The sequence below is a fragment of the Lagenorhynchus albirostris genome, chromosome 8, assembly GCF_949774975.1.
Source record: "Lagenorhynchus albirostris chromosome 8, mLagAlb1.1, whole genome shotgun sequence".
In the NCBI taxonomy this organism is placed as follows: Eukaryota; Metazoa; Chordata; class Mammalia; order Artiodactyla; family Delphinidae; genus Lagenorhynchus; species Lagenorhynchus albirostris.
Window position 1 is genome coordinate 5434635 of NC_083102.1, and position 23365 is coordinate 5457999.

The window sequence follows — 23365 nt, forward strand, 5'->3', positions numbered from 1 at the left end:
CTCTTGCTGAAAGAAGGAGACGGGGTGCAGAGCACATCAGAAATAAGGCTGCAGAGGTCGGCACATCCACGGGGCCTGTATTGGAGCCTGCAGGGCCCGGCTGAGATCTCCTGACTGTGAATCGCCCGTGGGAAGCTGGTGGCTCCCCGCCTGGGCTGCCGGCTGAATCACCGTGAAGCCTGCACGGCACCGCAGACCAGTCGACTCTGTGGTGGGATCCAGCTCCCGAGGTGCAGCCAGCCTGGGACGCTGAGATAAACCAGCACCAGAGGGGCTGAGTCTGGAATCTGCCTACGTAAGAGATTGCCAGCAAGTCCCAGTAGACTAGGTGTGGGAGCCATTGCCTAGGCTATGGTGGAGGCCCTGGGGCTTTAGGGCAGAGGCCAGCATAATGGGGCCACGGTTTTAGGAATCACTGTTCTAGCAGAGGTTTGCAGATAGCTTGAAACAGGCTAAGCTGAAAGATTTGGAGAACCATTAGGAAACCCAAAAGAGAGCTGGGCAAAGGAGGGTGCAGACCTGGACCCCACAGCAAAGGGGTTGGGAGGTTGGAAGGGGTTAAAAGAAAGATTAGGTACACAGAAAACTACAAAACGTTGCTGAAAGAAATTAAAGAAGACACAGATAAATGGAGAGACCTCCCATGTGCATGGATTGGAGACTTAATATTGAGATGGTCATACTACCCAAAGTCATCTACAGATTCAATGCAATCCCTATCAAAATCCCAATGGCATTTTTTTGCAGATATAGAAAAATCCATCCTAAAATTTGTATGAACTCTCAAGGGACCCCAAGTAACCAAAACAGTCTTGAAAAAAAAAAAAGTACAAAGTTAGAGGTCTCACACTCCCTGAGCTCAAAACTTATTACAGAGTTACAATCATCAAAACAGTGTGGTACTGGCATAAAGACAGACATATAGACCAATGAAATAGAACAAAGAGTCCAGAAAGAAACTCTTCCATACGTATATGGCCAAATGATTTTCAGCAAAAGTGCCAAGACCATTCACTGGGAAAAGATAGTCTTTGCAATACTTGGTGCTGGGAAAATTGGATATCCATGTGTGGAAGAATAAAGTTGGACCCTTACCTTATTATACAATATACAAAAATTACGGTAGTGCCCCTTATCCACAGGGGATATGTTCCAAAACCCCCAGTGGATGCCTAAAACCATGGAACTGAACCGTGGATACTATACGTACATACCTAGAATTTTTTTCCTATACGTACATACCTAGGATAAAGTTATACATACATACCTAGGATAAAGTTTAATTTATGAAGTAGGCTCAGTAAGAGAATATCCAAATTGCCAGTGTCCCTCCTCTTGCACTTTGGGGCCATTATTAAGTAAAATAAGGATCATGTGAGCATAAACACTGTGGTACCGCACCAGTCAAACAGATAACCAAGACGGCTACTAAGTGACTGGCGAGGGGGTAGCACACGTACTGTGTGGATATATGCTGGACAAAGGGATGATGATTCACGTCCCAGGCGGGACAGGGCGGGACAGTGCAAGATTTCATCAAGTTACTCAGAATGGCACGAAATTCAAAAAACAAAATTGTTATGAATTGTTTATTTCTGGAATTTTGAATTGTTTACTTCTGGAATTTTTTTTGAATTTTTATTTTATGTTATTATTATTATTTTGGCCACGCTGTGAGGCATGTGGGATCTTAGTTCCCCAACCGGGGAACGAACCCGTGCCCCCTGCAGTGGAAGCACGGAGTCTTAACCACTGGACTGCCAGGGAAGTCCCTGGAACTTTCTCTTTTTTTTTTTCCCCTTATTTATTTATTTATTTGGCTGCGTCAGATCTTAGTTGCCGCATGCAGGATCTTCACTGCGATACGCGGGGTCTTCTAGCTGCGGCATGTGGACTCTTAGTTGCGGCATGCATGTGGGATTTAATTCCCTGACCAGGGATCGAACCCGGGCCCCCTGCATTGGGAACATGGAGTCTTAACCACTGGACCACCAGGGAATTCCCTGGAATTTTCCATTAAATACTTTTGGACCCTGGTTGACCTCAAGTAACTGAAACGTTGGAAGGCAAAACTGCTGATAAGGTGGGGGGGAACTTTTGTAACTCAAAATGGATCAAAGACTAAATATAAGAGCTTAAACTGTAAAACTTAAAGAAAACAGGGGAAAAGCTCCATGACACTGGATTTGGCAATGATTTCTTGGGTATGACACCAAAGCACAGGCAACAAAGTATTGATAAAAATATCAACAGATAAATTGGACCACATCAAAATTAAAAACTTCTGTGCACCACAGGACACAATCCACAGAGTGAAAAGGCAACCTACAGGATGGGAAAAAAATACTTGCAATTCATATATCTGATAAAAGGTTAATATCCAGATTATATAACGAACTCCTACCAACTCAGCAGCAAACAAGCTGGTGAAAAAATAGTCAAAGGGCTTCTTGAAGAGACATTTTTCTAGAAAAGATATACAGATGGCCAACAAGCACAAGAAAAGGTGCTCAACAGTATTAATCATTGGGGAAATGCAAATCAAAACCACAGTGAGATACTGCCTCATACCTGTTAGGATGGTCACCATAAAAAACAAAAACTAAAATAAAATAATAACAAGTGTTGGTGAGGATGAAATTGGCACCCTTGTGTACCACTGGTGGGAATGTAAAATGGTGCAGCTGCTACGGAAAAAGTATGGGGGTTCCTCAAAAGTATTAAAAATAAATTACTATGTGATCCAGCAATTCCACATCTGGGTATATACCCAAAAGAAATGAAAGCAGGGTCGCAGAGATGTTTGTACACCCACTGTATTAGTTTGCTAGGGCTGCCATAACAAAGTATCACAGACTGGGTGGCTTAAACAACAGCAGTTTATTTTCTCACAATTGTAGAGGCTAGAAGTCCAAGGTCAGGGTGTCGGCAGGGTGAGTTTCTTCTGAGAAACTCCTTCTTTGGCTCATAGATGGCCATCTTCTCTCTGTGTCTTCATGTGTCTTCCTTCTGTGTCTCTTTCCTGATCTCCTCTTCTTATAGGGACACTAGTGCTGCTGGATTGAAGTCTTATTAGAGAGCCCATCCGTATGACCTCATTTTAACGTAATTACCTCTTCAAAGACCCCCTCTATCTGGGAACGCAGGGTTGGCATCGTTGTTGGTTTTTTTTCGGCTGTGCTGCGTGGCTTGTGGGATCTTAGTTCCCCGACCAGGGATCGAACCTGTGCCCTCAGCAGTGAAATACAGTCACATTCTGAGGTAACGGGGGTGGGAACTTCAAACCTATGAGTTTTGAGGGGTACGCAGTTCAATCCATAACACCTGTGTTCATAGCAGCATTATTCACAGTAGCCAAAGGGTGTGGAAGCGCCCTGTGTCCCTTGATGGAGGAACAGATAAACAAAATGTGGTCTATCCATACGATGGAACATTATTCAGCCTTTAAAAGGAAGGAAATCCTGTTACACGCTACAACACGGATGAACCTGAGGACCTTATGCTAAGTGAAATAAGCCCGTCACAGAAAGACAAATACTGTACGATGCCACTTACATGAGGTCCCTAGAGTTGTCACGTTCATAGAGACAGAAAGTAGAATGGGGGCAGGGGGTGCCAGGGGCTGGGGCAGGGGGCTGGGGTGTGGTTGTCAAATGCATATGGAGTTTCAGTTTGCAAAGGGAAGGGCCCTGGAGGTTAGTTGCCCAACAGTGTGACCGTGCTTAACTGCACTGAACTGTACACTTAAAATGGTTAAGATGGTAAATCTTGTGTACATGTATTTTACCACAATAAAAAAGGAAAAAAGAAAAAACCCAAAAGGTTAGGGATGCAGGCAGCTTCTCCCGGTGGAGGACTGCCCAGGTGCGGTTCCTGCCCAGGCATGGAGGTGTCCACCGGGCAAGACACAGGAGGAAAGGGGAGCAGGGTGAGGGTGACGTGATGACTTCATTTTAGACACCACGAGTCTTTGGCAAGCTGCTGCCCCCAAGGCCATCTCTCTGGGCCACGATGTCATCAGGCCTTTCTGACCGCTTTGCCCCAGCTGCCAGCCCTCCCATGCGGCCCTGCCATCTTTCCAGGAGGACACACTTCCTTGGGCCACATTCGCGTCATGAAATGAAGTCCTGAGCGCTGCGGTGGGCTTTGCCCTCCCCCTCTTCTGCTTTTCCTCCCTTGCTCTCTTCCTTCTGCCCTGCGGTCCCAGCCTCTTCTTCCTGCTCCTTCCCCTGGGGGGACGGGAAGGGAAGCTGGAGGTGGGTCAGGATCTCCGAGGGGGGCCAGCACGTCTCCACCCCTCCTTTCACCTTGTTGGCCCTCCGCGTCCTCCCTGGGGCTTGACATTCGAGGAGGTCTCAGGGAGGGGGTGGTGATACACACGGAGAGCCAGGAGCGGCCCTGGATGAGGCCAGATGGGCACCTGAGGGTCCAGGTCACTGACCACGTGCTCTCTTTCCGTCCTAGGACCTGAGTTCCTTTGCCATGCCGCTCCTGGATGGAGACCTGGAGAGTTCAGAAAAGCATCCTTCTCGTAAGGTAAGCCACCTTCCTTACAGCTTCTCACGGCTCACCTGAGGTGCCACTGAGGCAGAACTCCCTCAGCGTGAGCCCAAGACACATCCACCCGTGCTCTCACCTGTACATCCACCTGTGCTCCCACCTACATGTCCACCTGTGCTCCCACCTGTGCTCTGACCTGCGCTCCCACCCGTGCACCTGGCTGCTGCCTCACACCTGCCTCACACCTGCCAGGCTTCACTCCTTTCTCTTCTCTCCTCTTCCCTCTGGGCTCGTCCGCGGCCCCGGGACTCCCCAAAGAGGGCAGAGGTGATGCCGAAGATGGACAGTGAGCTTAGCACCCTGAGCGCCCGCGGAGCTGATTAGCGAAGAGAGGAGGTTGAAAGCGTTAGTGAAATCGGGATGTGGAGACCAACTGTCTCCCCCGCAGACGGGAGCCCCTTCTCCTGCCCGTTCCTCTCCCTTTCGTCCTCTTTCCCCCTTTCCCTTTCGTCTCTTTAACCCACATTCTCCCCTCTCCCCCTGGTCAGTTTTTCCTCCAGAGGAAGCTGGAGCCGTGGAGGGCAGGCAGCCGAGGAGTGCGCATCCCAGGGTGGGTGGGTTGGCCATGGCAAGCAAAGGGAGGTCCAGGTGGCCCGCGGTCAGGGTGAGTGTGTGGCAGACGGCTGGGGCGGCTGCTGGGCCGAGGCTTCGGGAGGGGCTGCCGTGGGCAGTGTCTGAGAGCAGAGACAAGAGCCAGGCTGAATTCTTTGGCCCTGGAGGCTCCACGTCCCTCATCCCACCGGGCTGATGGGAAATGGGAATCTCCATCGTTATTGGGACTTCCTTCCTAGATTGTGCAAAGGTCCTGGGGTCCCATGCAGCACCTACACTTGGGTTTTAAATGAAGGAACTGGACTTCAGGATGGTGGAAAGACTTTCCCACAGTCACAGGGCTGCTTAATAACTGAGCCGGCTTCAGTCTGGGTTTCTTGGCGCTCAGCCCAGTGTGCGTTGCGCTGCGTCTGGACACCCTGACCTGGGGCCAGTGGCGCAGGCCACGCAGGGAAGTGTCCTCGGCCGGACAGGAGGCTTTCTGCCCTTTCTGGATCATCTCTGCATCTTTGTACCCTGTGACTAAGACCCCCGTCTCCTAAGGGGACTGAAAATCCTCAGGGACTGCCAAGCTGAATGTGGACTGGACACGTGGCGGCCTCCTCTCCCATCTAGGTACGCTCAGAGTTCAGTGCAGGGGTCACAGCTGAGCTCCCCTTTATGGGTGTTCTGGACTCAAGGATGCCAACCCTGGGACTTCCCTGGAGGTCCAGTGGTTAGGACTCCGCGCTTTCACTGCTGAAGGCATGGATTCGATCCCTGGTTGGGGAACTAAGATCCCATGAGCCACGCAGCGCAGCCGAAAAACAACCAACAACGATGCCAACCCTGCGTTCCCAAGCATCGGTTGGTATGGGAGCTGCCTGGTCTTCCCACCTGTCCCCTCTCCTGGCTCCCCTGTTCCCAGAGGAGGCAGCTCTTTGTTACATAACACATCTCGGTACAAGAGCTCCATGGTCACCTTGACTCTGCACAGCTCTGTGTGCAGCTCCCGGGCCAGTATTGGGAGGTAGGTCAGTGCCATCGACGTCCCTGGGGTCATTCAACATCACTGTGGTCACTCTGGGTCAGCCAGCATGGCCTGGTCTGGGGCAGTCTGTGGAATGCCCAGATGCCCACAGGTTTTCCTGTCTGTGTCCCTTGATCCTGGGATGGGGAGCCCGGCTCCTTTGTTCATTTTTCCTGGCAGCTTCCCTTCTGTGTCACCCGGGACAAGATATTCTCTGTGAACCTGTCTCCCCATCGGCAAACCCGGGCTCGTGGCGGTGCTCACCTTTCCTTACGAGGATTCAGTGAGCTTGTCGATGGAACAGAAGTAGAGCAGTGACTGGCCCGGGACACGTGCTCAGGGACAGTCTGGGAACGCAGGCGTGGCCTCAGGACACCCCCCACTTCGGAGCACCGTGAAGGGGTGCACCCACGACCCGTTTACCTGAGCCGTCGGGAACGTGGCATCTGGCCAGGCCTTAGACGTGACTCAGGGCCTCTTGTCCACTGCTGGCCGTGTGCACTGTTCCTCCATTCCCTCTGCTGAGAACGCCGGCCCCTTTCCGTCTGGAGCACGCAGAGACTCAGACCGGAGCTGCGCACCATTAGCGCACTGGCCCCGAGGGCACTGGCCGCGTCCTGCATCCCAGGCACAGCCTCCACACCTCCCCAGCCTCAGTCGGGCTCCACAGACCCTCACCTCGAGGTTTTGTCCAACTCGGCCCCCCTTTCCTGGCGCCCTTCACCTTTAACCCCTTCGCCCACACCCATTTCCCTCAGGCTGCCAAGGGGTGCCCGGTGCCCAGCTGTCAGTCACCGTCGAGGCCAGCCCCGCGGACCCCTCGCTCACCTTCACACGTGCAACCCTCCTCTTCGTTTTCCTGCATCCTCGGGGCTGAGACCAAGCACCGGGTGGCCTGGCCCTGGCCCCCGCGGCCCTCCCTGCGGTGGCAGACAGAGGTGGGCCTGGAAGCTCTGCTCGCGGAGGCCTGAGAGCCCGCTGCGTAGGTCTGCAGAGCCGGCAGGCACTCGGGAGGCTCTGGGCCCTTCGTTCATGCCTCGGGAGGCGTGCCCTTACGTTTAGCAAGGTGTCAGTTTACTGCAGCTTGCTAAGAGGCACGGGCTCTGTCCCCAGTGGCTGCGATCATGGCGATACCCACGCCACCCCTCCCAACCTACAGGAAGCAGACCCGGGGGCTCAGCGCCACCGCCCCCTCGCCAGGGTCAGGGCGGGAGACACGGGAGACAAGGCCGGAATGGGCCACAGGCACCGCTGTCTGGCCGTGTGGGGAGAGGGCCTGCTTTCTGGACCCCCCTCCTGAAGCCCGATGGCTGAGTGCCTGGCCCTTTTGGCCTGCAATTCTGAGCCCGGAATTGGAATCAGTCCTAGTCGGAGAATCCTAGGGCTCCCCTTGCCCGCCAGGTACGGTTCAAACCGGCACCCAGGCCCTTCGAGACTGCCATTTGGCTCAACCTGCCCCGGTGACCCGTCCGCGGTGGCCCAAGTGAGTGGCTGTCTGTCTGTCCTCCCGGCTCCAGCTCCTCTCTCCCCCAGACCCTGGGACACCTCTGCCCATCGGCCTGTCCACAGCCCGTCGGCTTTCAGCGCCTTCCCTGCTTCAGGGCCCCGTGATGGGCAGTGTCTCCCTCTAAAATCTCTCCCCGTCTGGGCCACTCTCAGGGCAGCCCTGTCTTGCCTGCTGTTCTCCAGGGTCTCGCGGGGACCCCATCCTTGCCCACATCTTGTTCCCTGCGTGCAGTGAGTGTCAGCTTTGCTCAGCAATCCCTCCTCCCTAGGCAGAGCTCACTGTGAAGTGTGGAGGGGATGGGGCAGCAGCGGGACTGGCCTCCTACCGTGACTCCCTCCCTCTGCCTTCAAGCTTGACCTTGACTCCTCTTCCGTTTCACGTGGCCGTTTCTGCTTTTCTCGGGAGGTGAATGGTGTGAGGGTCAAGGCCATGGGCCTGAGGTCCCGCCCACCACTTACCAGCTTTGGGGCCTTCCCTCAGCCTCCAGCCAGCGCCCTCTCTGAGCTCCGGGCTCAGCGGCACCCAGGGGGTGATGGTGACAGGCCACTAGAACGTCTGCCCTAAATGACCGTGTCCCCCCTGCCCCCGTGCTGAAGAGCTCTGTGGTTCCCCCTCAAAGGAGGGTCAGGTTCTCACCCCACGTGGAGTCTTTCCGTGAATCAGCCCAGCCTCCCCGACTCTCCACGTCTACCAAGGGTCTCTTTGTAGCGAATTCGTGACAGTGAGGGCTGACCTCCCAGACGTACCTGCTGTGTACCATCATGTACACGTACCTGCTGTGTACACCTGCTGTGTACCTGTGTGGCAGGTGCTTCCCTTGTGTATATCCTGTCATCTTGACGACCCTGCGAGTCGGCCTAGTGTCCCCATTGGATACATGAGAACACTGACACGTAGGTCACTTGTCACTGCTGGAAACTGAGCTGGGATTCAGACTCCTGTATCTTTGTCCCGAACCCTGACACGTACCACCCTGCCGTGGGGTCTCCCTCCACCCCTGGGCCTGCTGGCCCTACCCCACGTCCACAGGCACACGCCTCCCACTGCTCCAAAAGCTCTGTGTTCATTACTCTTAGGATGCAGAAAAGCCCCAGGAAGCCTGAGTCCCATAGGCCGGTTGGTAGTGGCTGAACCCAATACTCTAGAGGCAGAGAATCTAAATGCTATTCACACCAAATGGTTAGCAAAAGAAAACCCTGAACTTCTCCATAAGGAGGAGAGCCTGAGTTATATGGCTCTGGGGAAGCTCGGCCTCTGCCTCAGATTCCCACTCGGCGAGGGGACTGGCATGGGGCCAGCCTCTGCACCCCTCCCCGCCATGGCCACACTGGTCCTTTAACGCAGGGTGGAGGGTCTCAGGGAGAAGGGGGCGTGCAGTTGAGGGTCCCCACAGGGCATCACTTCCTTTAAGGGACCTCAAGCCCAGCTCAGGGGCTCCCTCTAGTGGTGGAGGAGCTCACAGGGGTCCCGGGTCCAGGCAGGCACCCCAGTGGATAGAGGCATGGAGGCTGCCTCTGCCCTGTGCGCAGTGCACCGGTCGTCACCTGCCGTGCGGAGCCCAGGGTCTCAGTGTGCTGCACGACCCCTGCCAGGCCTCATGCTTGCCCCAGAGCCCAGGGGACATGTCGTTTTTTCCTTTTCTGCTGCAGAGCTGGGTGGGCCCCGAGGCCCTTCTGGCTCCTGTGTTGCAGGCTTACCCGCGGGACGGCAGCAGGTCATGTACAGAGTACAGTTCCTGTGCGTCAGGTCTGCCCGATGCCCCTTCAGACGACCCTGAGGGGCAGGTACGGCCCCTCATTTCACGCAGGAGGAGACGGAGGCTTAGGGAGTCTACGTAACCTCCAGGGTGGCCCAGAGGCGAGCGGGTCAGGCCCAGGCACTCAGGTGGGAGTGCCAACTGCTACACCCGCCAGCAGGACACGTTCGAAATTCCCTGAGTCCAGTGAGTTTTGAAACCGTCACTACAATTTCAAGCCATCGCCGAAGTGAGCCTCAGAGCTTTGCAGCCTTGTTCGCTTTCTTCCCGGCCTCTGCCTGCAACCCCCGTTACTCCAGCGCCGAAGCTGCTTGGAGGTGAAAACCTCATCACTTCCCACGCCAGGGTCCCCTCAGGATAGAGCCCTGGGCCCACTGTCTTTCAGATCAGAGAGATCAGATCTGTAGTCAGACTTCGAGCAGGACAGGCACGAGGTCTTCAGGAGTGAAGGCCAGGAGACGGGGCCGCAAATAGGACGCAGGGGGCAGGTGCCGTGTTTCGAGCCTTCTCGGCTGCATGGCTGTCCTCCCCCACCTCCAGAAGACCCTTCCAGAGAACCGGGTCGAGGCCAGTGGGCTCCTGGATGCTGCGGCCCGGCCTGTGGGTGGGTCGTCCCGGGGTCCGGTCCTTCCCCTGGGCCGCCTCTGTCTGGGGAAGAGCGTGGGGCTGTTTCTCGGGCCAGGTGTCGTGGCAGCAGCTGGATCATGGGGGACAGGCTCTGAGTGACCTCACCCGTCCGTCTGTCTGTCTTGTCTGTCTGCAGGTGGACAGCCCCTTCGGCTCAGGCAGCCCCTCCAAAGGCTTCTTCTCCAGAGGCCCCCAGCACCGGCCCTCCAGCCCCGTGTCTGCTCCCGTGAGGCCCAAGACCAGCCCCGGCTCCCCCAAAACCGTGTTCCCGTTCTCCTACCAGGAGTCCCCGCCGCGCTCCCCCCGCCGCATGAGCTTCAGCGGAATCTTCCGTTCCTCGTCCAAAGAATCTTCCCCCAACTCCAACCCGTCTACCTCGCCCGGGGGCATCCGGTTCTTCTCCCGCTCCAGAAAAAGTAAGGCACTGATGACTGTTGTTCAGGTGGGTGCAGGGCTGCCAGGGGGCTGCTCACAGCCGCTTGGCCGCGGGGCCACCTGCAGGGACACCAGAGCTGGCCGGGTGGCTGTTACTGATGGTGCTGAGCGTGTGCGTCTGGTCTGTCCCCCAGGAACAGATTTATCTCCAGCGCAACGTGTCTCCACCTGTCGCTCTATCCCTGCACTAATCCACCCAGTATGGCGTGGCTTGTGGGGTTAATGTAAATACCCCGATACTTGCAGTATGGCTGAGAGGACAGCCACGTGGAACGCTAGCCTCCAGCCTTCTCTGGGAATCAGCAGCGGCCCACGCCTGGGGCCGGACGGCCCAGCGCTTTCTCTGATCTGCCGTGTGCGGCCCCCAGGGCTTACGGCTTGGCGTTTGGGGGATTTGAGTGAACCTGTTTCTAGCACGTGCTGACCTTTTCTGTCTCAGGCCCTGGATAGGTGGGGTTGATTTGCTACAGAAACAGGGGAAGCAGATGTGTGTTTCAGAGAGAGTTCTTTAGGCTCATGAGTGTTTGTGATCTAAGGATAAAACATTCTCCACTGAGCACCGTTGATCGTATCTAGAAATATACCAGGGAAACCATAAAGTAGATGGAGTTTATTTTCACCTTTCCCGTGTCTTAGTGCATCTCCCTCCTCTTTGCAACTCTTTCTGAGGACATAGGAAGTTCCTATCAAGAATACAATGATTTGGAAAACAAGCTTGCCCTTGGGCATCGCGCCTCCTTTCTTTCCGGGTTGTATTTGCAGGACCTGTGGGCTGGAGCTATTACTCTATCTGCAAGGCCAGCCGGAGTGCAGTTTCAGTCTCCGTGACTTGTAAGGAAAGTGTGGGAAGCTTTCTTCTTTAATTTTTTTCGGTGGTTTGGGGTATCGTTCCTAGCACCCCTAAAGGCATCGCCATGATGACTAAACTCATGTGTAAGTGTACAAATGTCACAGGACAAGGTGGTCCTCACGCAGACAGTACGGGTGACGTGCAGTTAGGAACTTAGATATGAAGCCAGATAGGGAGGTGTGTCCTAGCACTGACATCCCAACACCCTAGAGAGCATCCCCAGTTTCCTGGACAGGGACCCTGCAATTCTCAAATATGCCATCACACACCACCTCTCAGAGGGGAGGGGATGTCAGACCAGACCTTCACCAGGTGTCCTGTTTCCCCACGGGTGGCATTGTGCCTAGGTTGCTTACAACAGAACTAGGTTGTATGAATTTCCTGGGGCAGCCATTACAAAGTACCCCAAACTGGGTGGCTTGAACAACAGAAATTTATTCTCTCAGTTCCAGAGGCCAGAAACCAAAATCAAGACGTCAGCAGGGCCATGGTCCCCCCGAAGAGTCTAGGGGAGAATCTGTTCCAGGCCTTTCTCTTAGCTCCTGGCATTGCTGGCGGTCCTGGGTGCTCCTTGGCTTGTGGAAGCAGCATGCCAGCCTCTGCGTCACCGTCGCCGTCACGTGGCCCTCTCCCGCCGTGTGTCTGTCTGTGTCTGTGTCTTTGTGCTTCTGCATCTCCTCTTCTAAGGACAACGGTCATTTTGGATTGAGGGCCACGCTACTTCAGGATGACCTCCTCCTAACTAATTACATCTGCAATGACCCTATTTCCAAATAAGTTCGCTTTCTGTGGTTCCTGGAAGGACATGAATTTTGGGGGGGACCCAGGTTACATTGAAAGCCAAGATCTGCAATTCATGTCCCTGGCTGGGGAGGCGCAGGACTTGTGGGTGTAGGGTGGTCATTCTGTTAAGACCAGGGTCATCTCTTGGTGGTTTTTTGGCTGTGCTGCGCGGCATGCGGGATCTTAGTTCCCTGTCCAGGGATGGAACCCATGCACCCTGCAGTGGAAGCGCAGAGTCTTAACCACTGGACCAGCAGGGAAGTCCCAGGACCAGGGTCATTTCTGAAGGCAGAAAGGGGCAGCCAACATATAGGGTCTGGGAGGTCTGGGGGAGCCAGCAGGTGGGATGCTGGGTCCTGAAGATGGGCCAGATGTTCAGCTTCCCGGGAAGCAGGAGTCCGTGCTGCCCTTTTCCGGTCAGTGTTTTTAAAGGCCATTCAGTGTGCTAGAAAGCACCCAGCTGCAGAGGTGTGTCTTGTTAGGTGCTGTGCAGCAAGTGTAGCTAGTTAAGGCTTCTCTGCTGTCTGGCTGGGTAGCCGTAGGCGGGGCTCAAGAAGACCAGCGGAGTGACTGGGCTTCTTGTAAAGACGCGTTGATTAGGTCAGGGCGGGGGCTCGGCTTCTTCAGAGAAGCTGTCTGGGAGCGGGTGTCCAGGACCCAGGACAGCAGCCCGTGCTGTTGCCCTTGAATCACCGAGCCCAGGTCCTTGACCTTCCCCGAGGACGTGGGAAACCAACCCTGCCCAGCCCGCTGATGAAGCAGGAAGGTCTGAGTCTGTGTCCAGGCGGCGTGTGTGCTCTACTCCACGTGGTTCTCCCCTCAGGTCCTAGCCGCCACCTGATTTTTTCACTGGGCTTGCTGTGAGGCTTGCGTGGAGGGCATACAATCTATCTGCTTTTCCTGCCTGAATCTATGCCCGGGTCAACGTGCCCAGACTACATATTGCTCCCACTGCCCCAGAACTGATTTCACAAGATCGAGCTTGAGAGTAACGTCAGCGGCCTGTATGGCGGGTCTGGGTAAGCAGCTGCCTGTGAAACCCGCTGTGTCCGTTGGAAAGATGTCGTGAAGACGCCATTTGTCACACGAGCCCCCTGGGAGAAATTTCCTGTCTCGGTACCAAGAATAGCTGTGCTTCTGAGCAACTCGATTGTTTCTGTCTATGATGGACACTGATCACGTAACGGCCCAATTTTCCCTGTCTGTGTTGCCTGCTGGAAATCTTAGAACCAAATGTGTATGAGGGGCATTAAGGGATACGTTTCTAGCCTGGTTTCTGAATCCATCTTTGGTCCCCATCCTTTTACTTTCCCCACCCCCTCTTTTTTTTAAAACAAGGAAGACAATTTATTGGAAGGATCTGGGTGTATTTACAGAATTCAAAGAAGAGCTGAACGCTCAGGACTCAGAAAGGGAAGGAGCCAGGCTGGTTCTGGGGGGCTTGGCAGGAAGAATTCATGGACATCCAGAGAATTCCTAGTGTTCGTGTCTCTCCAGTTACCATTCCAGCCTCCTCATTATGGGATCTCTGATTAGCCCAGTTGGGATCTCTGAACCCGACGGTTACTGGGGGGCTGGGAGGCAGGATCACGCGTCAAAAGCAAAGGAACCAAGAACCCACCCGGGAAGTGAGCAGAAGTTCCTGGAGAAGAGGCGCAGTTGGCAGCTCTGCAGATGCCCGTAACACCCTCCTCGTCCACCGCCCAGCGTGTGTGCACACACAGCCTCCCACTTTTACGAAGATTCCCTCGTTGAACTCGGTCCAGTCACCCTACACACAGGGGTTAGAGGCCTTGCTACTTCCCCAGCATCATGTCCAGGCGTCACCACTAAGGATGTCAGCGTGACGGACGGAGTCCTCCATCTTCAAGTAATGAAATTCCCATGTCTCCTCCAGTGCTGTCTGCACCATGTCCTTCTATCCGGTGCCTTTCAGCCTACACGATGACATAGAATCTATGTCAGTTCTGTCATCAGTTCCGCCTGCAGCCAACCCCTCGGGTGACACTCAAGCTTGGTAAACACTGCCTTCTAGTATTAGGGGAAAGAAAGAGGGAAGACAGAAATTCTGAGCACAGTCATTTTCAAAGGGAAATAAAGGAAGAGGAGATGATTCAGTCTTCAGACACTTCAAGAACGAGAGAGGTAATACGGATGGAGGCTACAGTTCCAGATGCTATATCTGGTCCCAGGACCAGCGAGTACCCAGGCTGGCTGGGGCTCTGTGCCCGGGTAGGAAAACCAGCCCTCTGTTCTAGAAGGACCCTACCTCTTGGAGGGGCTGCTTGTATGGAGTGGCTGTAGCCTTCCTCTGGTCTCCGGGCCCAGTGGCATGTTGATTCAAGACACGTCTTGGGGACTCTGGGGTGTTCGTCACACTCCTCCCAGGCCCGCTGTTAGTAGCAAACCTAATTCCCTTAGGGGATCAGGGTCAGGCACCCCAATCAAAGCAATACAGCCTCCTCGTCTGATACAGTGGTCGGCATTCTCCAGCCTGGGACAAAATCCAGCCTGAATCCTTTATTAATTTGTGTCCATGAATCACTGAGACACGCCCTTGTTTCTTTCCCCTGTGGCTGTTTTCACACGTAGCAGCAGACTTGAGCTGTTGAGCTATCCGAGACCACGTGACCCACAGAGTAGAACATGTTTACGCCTTGTCTAGTTCCCAAGAAGTCTTACGTGACCATGTGGCAGTAGAAGCTTCCAGAAAACAGCAAATCTTATCTCCACAAGATTTTTTACAACTTGATTGAGGATGACTTTGCCTTTGTAGAGGAGGAAAGGGAAGTGCACGTCAGTATGTTCTTGAACTGCAAATAATAAGATGAAAGTCTTTCTAAAAGCAAAAACAATCTTGCGTAGTCAGCAAGGCAGGACCTCAAGAAGGACTGAAGTTCACGTTACTAAGCTTTGCTCCCTAATCACTGATAATAATCAGTGTCTGCTATGCACGTTCGAAGTGCATCGAACGCGAGCATTGTTTTTCTCTGCCGTGTGCATGTTCCTTTATTTTACTTACGTGCTCGTAATACTCTACAAATACATCATGTACATCATAAAACACCCCAAAAAATTAATTTAAAGGAAGAGATCAAATAAAGAGAAATTAAAGTTGCCACACTTTTCTTTCCGCATCCAGTGGACCCTTTTGCACACACTCCGGGTTGCTAACTAACCTGTATCCCAGGTTACCCTGGAGACCAATCTCTAGGTGTCCGCACGCAGGGTCCACTTCCTGGGCGAGCGGACAGGAAAAGCAAGATTCTCAAAATTGAGAACTGTAGCAAGTTTACTTTTTTTGCTTTCTCCATCTTCTGTTGGCCAATACCTAAAAGCATTTCCACGTCAGACAACTCCTTTTAACGCAACATACAGCAAACACACAGAATCGAGGACAGGACCTGTAACGGCACAAAACTCATATACGCCCTCAGACTCTCATGGGACCAAACTGAAAAGGCTCCACGGGTGGAATTGGTCTTAAGCAGGGCGCAAAAGAAGGGAACGGCAAAGAACGGCAGAGAGAGGACAGAAGGATGTTCCAGATGGGCCAAAAGACCACAGGCTGCAGGGAAGAGCATGCGGGGAGACAGAAAGAAGCTTTCCTGGGCTGAAGTAGAGAGACTGGGCTCTGAGAGCGCAGCAGGGACGAGGAGGCCAGTTGACGGTGGGGTGATGGTATGAGGACAACCTACGTCACCATTTAAAAAGAAACAAAACTTTAGGTTGACCACAGAGACGGCCGACAACCATTACAGGTCTCTGTAAAGGGAGAACGGACCAAAATGAAGCTGGGAGAATATTATTAGGGCTGCTTGTGTAGACAGTGAGAAAGGCCTGTGAGGAAATGCAGCCACCATCCTAGTCCAAGGTGGCTTGGGACGCAGACCAGAGACCAGGACCACTGGAACGGTTGGCAGAAACAGAGAGGGATGGAAAAAGAATTAATGGGGGCGTACGAAGGGTAGGCAAAAAACCAGGAAATGAAGAGAGAGAAGGACAGAGCCCCAAACCTTGTGCATTCTTGCCACCCGTGGGCTTGTCCAGTGATAGAGGTCATTGATACCGGTAACTCAAGACAAACTGCTCCTTGCCCAGGGCTCGCCGAAGCCTCTTCTTCGGGGCCTTTCTCGGCTTGGGGCTGCCGTGCACCAAGATGCTGGCGTGCAGACAGATGCCGGCGTAGGTCACCGCTTCCCAGGCCCAGTGCCGGTGCTTCCGGAGGGTTGGGATGTTCACAAGGACAATTCTCAGGCACAGGAAATAGGATGAAAAAGAAGGCAAGTGACTTCCGGGCCACGGTGTGAGCCTGGGTGCTGGGATCACCCGGGCCGGGTCTGTGGTCCCTCATCTGCCCCAAGTGCCGGTGCAGCGAGAACACGGGCGAGAGGGTGGACACCAGGAACAGGAGGAATGGAACTGACCGCATGATAATTGCGTGAGGTAGAAAAAAAGCGCAAGGAGACGGTCTGTATTCTACCAGCCAGGGTGTCGTTGCCATGGGAACCCTGGGTGGCAACCATCTGCACGAGAATTGACTTCCCGGTGGCTGCTGATGATGTCAGACCAGACAGGATCAGGGAGCCCAGCAGCAGCCCGGGCACTGACCGAGAAATCCTGCACTTCAGCCAGAAGAAGATGGGGTGAGAGAAGGATGCTATCTTCACACGGTAGAAGACAGCAAGCCAGCTGGTCGGCCAGAAAGTCAGAGTGTTGATGAAGCTCCAGGAGATTCTGAAATAAAATTTGGAACCAAAACCAAAGGAAGCCAGGAGGTTGCGCTGGAGGGCCATCCCTTGCAGACAGAACCGGGAGACGGCCAGGCAGGCCACAATCACGTCGCCTGCGCACAGCGTCTGGCAGCATCCAGCGTCCCACTCCAGCTCAGCACGATGACTGTGAGGCCGTTCTGCAGCCCGGCAGCCACCGACTCCAGGAGAAAGGTGACCGTGCAGGTCCACGTGGGTGAGGGGGACACTTTCTCCAGGCAGACTTCTACTCCGGGTGCTGGGACGCACCCACGGGGAAGCACAGCCTCTCTGGATGAGCCGCTCTGTTGAGACTACAGGCCCAGAGGCTCTCCTTGGATTCATGCAAAAGCGTAGCTACCAGCAAACACCACCATCCCACCACCTCCCCACTCCCACCCCTGCCGGTCCTCCAGGATTTGAAAGGAGGATCCTTGTCAGTTCTCTGGGCGCGCAGATCCCTCCCAGCTCAGTGATACCCTGTCTCTGTCCGCATAACCTGTATTTGCCTGCTCTCTATCAGAGCCAGATGTAGGGAAATGGTAACAGAAGAGAGGCTCCAGGGGTGATTGAAAATACCCGTATTTTGCCCTTTATTTCTCACCATACTATTTCTTTCCTAACTTTTCCTTAAGAGATGTCCTTAACCTCGTTTCCCTCCTGTAACCACAAACCTTCCCTGGCCCCTCATGTCCCGGCTTAATAGTTTATTCCGTTTCCTGTGCGACCCACCTGCCGAGTGGGTGGAGTGGGAAGTCAGTTGTGTGCGTAAGTCTTGGAAGCACTAAGCAAAGGCCCCCTGTTACCTCCAGTGCCTGCTCCTGCCGCCTAAACTGGCGAGCTCCGTACCGGAGTTCCAGGAGTCTGCACTTAAAACATGAGTTTCCCTGATGTGTTAACATCGATGGTTATTTTAATCTGCATAAAAACTCCATGACGTCAGATTTTGACCATTTTCATCAAAGTAGAAACTGAGGCCCAGAGGAGCTAAGTCACTGAGCAAAGGCCGCACCGCTAAGTGGCAGAACCAGGATTTGAACCCACGTGGTGTCCGCTTTTACCTACGGTGCCCTACTGTGCAAGGCTTCCTCCAGCTCCGATTACAAGGCATTGCCCATCCTTGCAGGCCGGATAAATGCAGCAAAGCTCAGGAGAAAAACCAAAGGAACGAAAGCTCCTTCCCCAGCCAAAGTCGGGGGCTCCGCCAGCAGAGGTTTCCCCCCGACCTTCACACGAGAGGGCGCCCGCACCTCACACCCGATTCCTGCTGCGTGCAGCCCTCCAGCTGCTCCTAGTTTTCATGGACATCCGCCCACCGCCCGGCCTCATCCTTTCCCCCCCGAGAAGGTTAACATCAGACCCCATGTGGCTCCCGACAGGCCTGTCTGATTCCCCCTTCCATCCTCCCGCCCAGGCCCCTACAAGCCCTGTACCTGGACAGACAAGCACTTGTCCTGCTTCGTGCTTCCAGGGAGTCCGTGCTTTCCCAGTGCCTTCTAGCAGCCACGGACACAGGCGGGAGGGCCGCCCCTGAACTCAGGGTCCCCGGGACCTTCCTCCCGGCCTCCACTGGCGCAGGGCCTGCTGTCTCCTGGAATAAACTCAGCACAGGAATGCCTGGGAGCGCTCAGATCATCCTCCAGCCGCAGCCAGGGGAGCCACGGGGTGGCCACGGGTGTGGGCCCAGCCAGGTGGATGGTTTCAGGGGGTCTGTACACGTGAGACCCTCCTCCCCAGGTCGCGTGCCCCATGGCGGAGGGGCGGCCTGTCAGGGTGTCAGTTCTGCCTGCTGTTACCCTAGAGCATCCGGGTGTGTCCTGTGTCTCCTTGTAAAGCACCTTACTTCCTCTGTGGAATGAGGCAGCCTGTGCATTTCAAGAACATAACTTGGACTTCCCTGAATCTGCTTCTGGAACGGGGCAAGGTTCACGGGGTCTGTGTACAGCCTTGCTCGACAGGGAATTGAGAACACGTCAGTTCTCTCACCCGACGAACCCTTCAAGGTTAGTCATTTTATCCCAGATTTCAGCTTCCCGGACATTTGTAGAATTTCCGTCTTCTTCCGGGGTGGGGGGTGGGGGGTCAAGGTTTTCTCTCCCAGGCTGCTGTTCAGACTCTCAGGAGGACAGAGAAGTACACATCTTGTTCACAGGGAGATGTTTCTCTCGGGAGCGTTTACGTTACCCTCGGAAGCAAAGACCTGGTTTTGGCTTAGTCCCAAAGAAGCTTTTCTAGCTGTGCAGCGGAGTATCAGAGACCCTGGTGACTCGAGCCCCGAGGACGCACGAGCCTGCAGGTGCATGGGGTGCGGCTTCCTTCCGGGAAGAGCGCTGGAAGCGTGACTGCAGGTGCATAGGGTGCGGCTTCCTTCCGGAAAGAGCGCTGGAAGCGTGACTGCAGGTGCACGGGGTGCGGCTTCCTTCCGGGAAGCGAGCTGGAAGTGTGACAAGGCGGTCAGGCGGTGATTCGTGCAGTGGGGCTGGGGTACGGCTGATGCGAAAGACGACCGGGCCCGACCCCCCTAATCTGGGCCCCTTGGGCATGGCAAGACGGGGAGGAAGCTCGTCTCTGTGCAAACTCTGGACCATTTATTCTTCCTTCCGCGATGAGGAACACTAATGTCTCCTAGTTTTGAAAGTCTTCTTTGAGAACTGCCTTCACAGCCATATCTATTCTCTAATACTCTTGGTGACGGGCAGGTTTGGTCTTTGGAAGTCAGATTTTCTCTTTGTAAAGAGATCTGTTTGGGCCAGTCATGTTTGGGGTCAGAAGTTGAGGATGAAGCCGCGTTGGTAGAAATGCACAACCGTGAGTCTGGGCGGAGATGTGGCACAGACTTAACCACGGCGCCCAAGGCCGATCGGGGCTCCGCCTTCAGCTCAGCTCACCGTTTGGGCCGCAGCAGCTAACTCATCTCCCTCTGCCCTCGGTGCGAAGCCGTGTCCTTCCGACGGGACCTCGCCAACCACACGGTGAGGTTTGGAGACAGTTAGTGGTTTTTCTGCTTCGACTCCTAGTGTAGTGTGGAGGGTGAAACACTTTAATAGAGAATGTTTTCAACTTAGATCCTCTTCCTCCTTTTCTCCCTCTGCGGCCCAGTGATTAGAGTCAGGCCACGGAGGACTGCAGGACACCCTGCCCATCCCAGCGTGGCTCCGCAGGGTTGACCCCTGACTTGCGGAACACACTGAGGTGTCAGTGCCCACGCAGGTCTGTCCCTTCTCCTCCGTGGCTGTCTAACCTGATGATACTCAAAATAAGGCCCATCACCAGACCCCTGGGGACAGAGGGAGGTCCCGGCTTCAGCACTAGAGGCACCTTGTCCTGTGGGTTACCTTTCAGGGTAACCGTTTTGCTGGACGTCTCAGGAGGGGCAGGAGGTCTCTGGCCGTGGCTCTCACCCACCCAATGCAGGAGCTTTTCCATATCTCTAACAGGCCCGGCCGCCCTGGGGCACCACTGGCCAAACGCTAGCTATTCTAAGCCAGTCCACCGGCTCTCTGGTCAGCCTGAGGTTCTCAGGGAAATCCTGGGCCCTCTCCTTCCCCTGTGACTGTTTCATCTCAGAGTCTGTGTCCAGCAGAGGCTCGGCTGCGCTCCTGGTCCTGGGATGCTACAGGTGGGGGTTAGCGAGCATCTGGGCTGCAGCTGCTCCGACACTGCCCTCAGACAACCCGCAGAGACCTGGCTTAGAAGAGAATCAAATGCAAACCACCCAAAGGGTGAAAACTCCTGACACTGGGAGGAGGAGACGGTTTTCTGGAAAGTGTGTTTCGTGTGGGCCTCACTTCCCCCCTCCCAGTGTCCCACCCACCATCACTTCCTCCAGAAGGTCTGCTGTTGACGAGAGCTTTCCTGCAGGCTCCTTCCCACCCCCAGAAAAAGGAGATGGATTTTGACACATGCTGTTGTTTGCATGAGTGATATTCGAGAACAAAGCCTTCCAGGGTTCAGCCCGCCGCTTCCCCACCCTCCGCTGAGCTTGTATGAGAGGTGATGACAGAATCTCTCTTCTTTCCAGAAGATGTTGGTGTAGGCTGGGTGCTCCGTTTGGGTTTGCCGTCGTACTGCTACTCACATGGCGTCACAGAAGGAGATGAAGTTGAGTGTGAAATTGCCGTTCGGTACCGTTCCTGCAGGTGCATTGGCTGCCCATAGGCTCTGCACGCATCAGACACTCAGACCATTATGGAAAGAATCGTCCTCCAATGTTAGGAAGGCACCTGATCCCAGCCCACAAGGTCGTAGTCAGCCTCAAGTTAGCGGGTCAGGAATGCAGGGGTCATGTAGGAATTCAAGGCAGGTTATCAGGCCAGGGCTTGTTGGGGGAACTAAGCAAGACAAAGAACTGATTTCAGACAACGTTAGGTGGATTTTAAAGACACACAAGTTTCATTTAATCCTTCTAATAACTGTTATGGGTTTAATTGTGTCCCCTCAACAAAAATATGTTGAAGTCCTACCCCCCAGCATCTCTGATTGTGACCTTATCTGAAAATGAACTCATCGATGGTGTAATTAGTTAAGATAAAGTCACACTAGAGTAGGGTGGGCGCCTAACCCATTATGACTGGTGCTTTATGAGAAGATGGTGATGGGAACACAGACACACAGGGAGAGCGTCACGTGACGACAGAGGTAGAGACCGGAGTGATGGGTCTGCGACCCAAGGGTTGCCAGCAGCCACCAGAAGCAGGAAGAGGCAAGGAAGGGGCACGGTGCTGCTAACACCTCGATTTCAGACTGTGAGGGAACCCATTTCTGATGTACCTGGTTTGTGGTGCCCTGGTACAGGGAAAGTGATGGGAAAGTGACATCACTTTCCATGGGAAAGTGATGCCGTTTAACAGATGGGAGGCTGAGATCCATGGAGCAAGCTTGGCCTGTGATCTGTCCTCCATCGCAAGAGTACGGTCAGTGAGGGAGGGTGCCGTGTGGCTCAGATGCCCCCCACTCTTCCCAGATGAGGAGAGAAGGCCGGCTGTGAGGCCGTCCAGCTGCTGCCAGTTCCTCGACATCTGACCTCGAAATCATTGGTGATTTTCGAGAGAGCAGGTCGGGTAGCCGGGAAGGGAAAGAAGCTGTGTTAGGGGCTGAGGCCTGAGTGGGAAGCCGGGAGTCAGAGAGACTGGCCTTCTTTCACAGCGTTTGGGCAGAAGGGAAGGAAGCAAGAAACGTGTGGCGGGACGTCCGAGCTCGTCCACAGCCTGGGCTCCCTGCCTCTCCCAGCCCCTCCCTGAGGCTGCTCTGGGACCACGTGATGAGGTGTCCACCAAAGGCAGTGAGAGTTCAGGGCTTCTGCCTAAGACGGTTCCGGGCAGATCAGAGGTCTTTCGTCGGCAGCTGAGGGCTGGAGGCAAGAGGCAGAGAAAGCCGAGGTGGTGCAGGTGCAGGTGCAGATCCGGCCCAGCAGCCGGATCTGGGGCCTCGTAGGGAAGGCGGCCGGGCCTGCTGCCTTCCGCGTGGGGGGGCTGTGCCGCGAGCACAGTCCCTGTTGAGGTCACACTGCTGAGGACCCAAGGCTCATTCCTCACTGTGGCAGAAGTGGGCCCATCCCGGCAGAGGCGGGTAGACAGAGCTAAATGGAAGCTAAGGCTTTGCCTTGTTGCTTCAAGGTAGGAGAGACCTGGGCGCATTTATAGGTGGAGCAGAGATGATGCGCGGGCAGGTGTGACGGGGCAGGGGCGTGAGCTGGTGTCCACCTCTGTGATGGCTTCTGTTCTCCACGCTACTGCTGGGGTTTTGCTCCGGGGGGACACGTCCCATCTGTCCTCATGGCCCCAACGAGGCCATCTGAAGCCCCCCAGAACAGCCATCCCCCGAGTCAGCCCTCCGGCCTCTCTGGAGGGCTCGGGGACTCGTATGCATCTCAGTCTCCTGTGTGCCGTAAAGCCCAGGTGTCGTGCCTTCCCTGCGGCTCCCACAAGTTCCCGGGGGCTCGGAGGTGGGGCTCAGGTCCGCTCTGCCAGCCCAGAGCCGGCGTTGGCCTCCAGCCTCCGCGCAAGGCAGCTGTTTGTCCCCGGGCAGGGAGGGACTTGCTCTATGTCCCAGAGCTCAGTAGCGAATGGACACGTGGGAGCTGCTCTGCCCCGAACGCAGTGGGTGCTCAGCAAAGCTGGACTCACCCCTTTCCCGAGGACGCCCTGGAGTTTGCTCCTGAGAAGAGCTGACCTGCCCTCTGACCTCCCTGAGTTAGCTCTCAGTGGTGGCTCCTGTGCGGGGCCCTGGGGAGCTACCAGCACCATCTTTCTGTGCCTGGCTGGTCCCTACGCATATGTGTGTGTTTTAGAGCGCGGTGCTCCGCTGTGTCAGTGCTGTCAGGTACCTGAGCCCTGCATCCTCTGGGCCCATCCTTAGGAGTGTCTCCTGCCGGGGACAAAGGTCATCTTCAGCTCAGGAGAGGCAGACGGGTGGCCGGGTGGCCGTGCTGCCCTCGGCTGCCCTGTGCAGCGACCTCCTTTTTCCTCTTCTGCCCCCAAACCCCGTCCCTTGGCTCTCCTTCCCCAAGTTCATTACACGGATCTGTGTGCACAGT

At 54.9% G+C, this 23365-nt stretch overlaps 1 protein-coding gene across 6 annotated transcripts in view; it reads left to right on the forward strand.

Annotated features, from left to right (window-relative positions):
- The window catches only part of PRKAG2 (protein kinase AMP-activated non-catalytic subunit gamma 2), a 277375-nt gene that overhangs the window by 75077 nt on the left and 178933 nt on the right, over positions 1-23365 (forward strand). For 4 of the 6 annotated variants that reach the window (XM_060156316.1, XM_060156312.1, XM_060156313.1 and 1 more), the window contains exons 2-3: positions 4465-4536; positions 10148-10427. In XM_060156316.1, coding sequence (XP_060012299.1) covers positions 4465-4536; positions 10148-10427 — 352 coding nt within the window. Of the gene's footprint in view, positions 1-4464; positions 4537-10147; positions 10454-23365 lie in introns of all 6 variants that reach the window. The other 2 variants (XM_060156315.1, XM_060156322.1) reach the window with 1 other exon arrangement.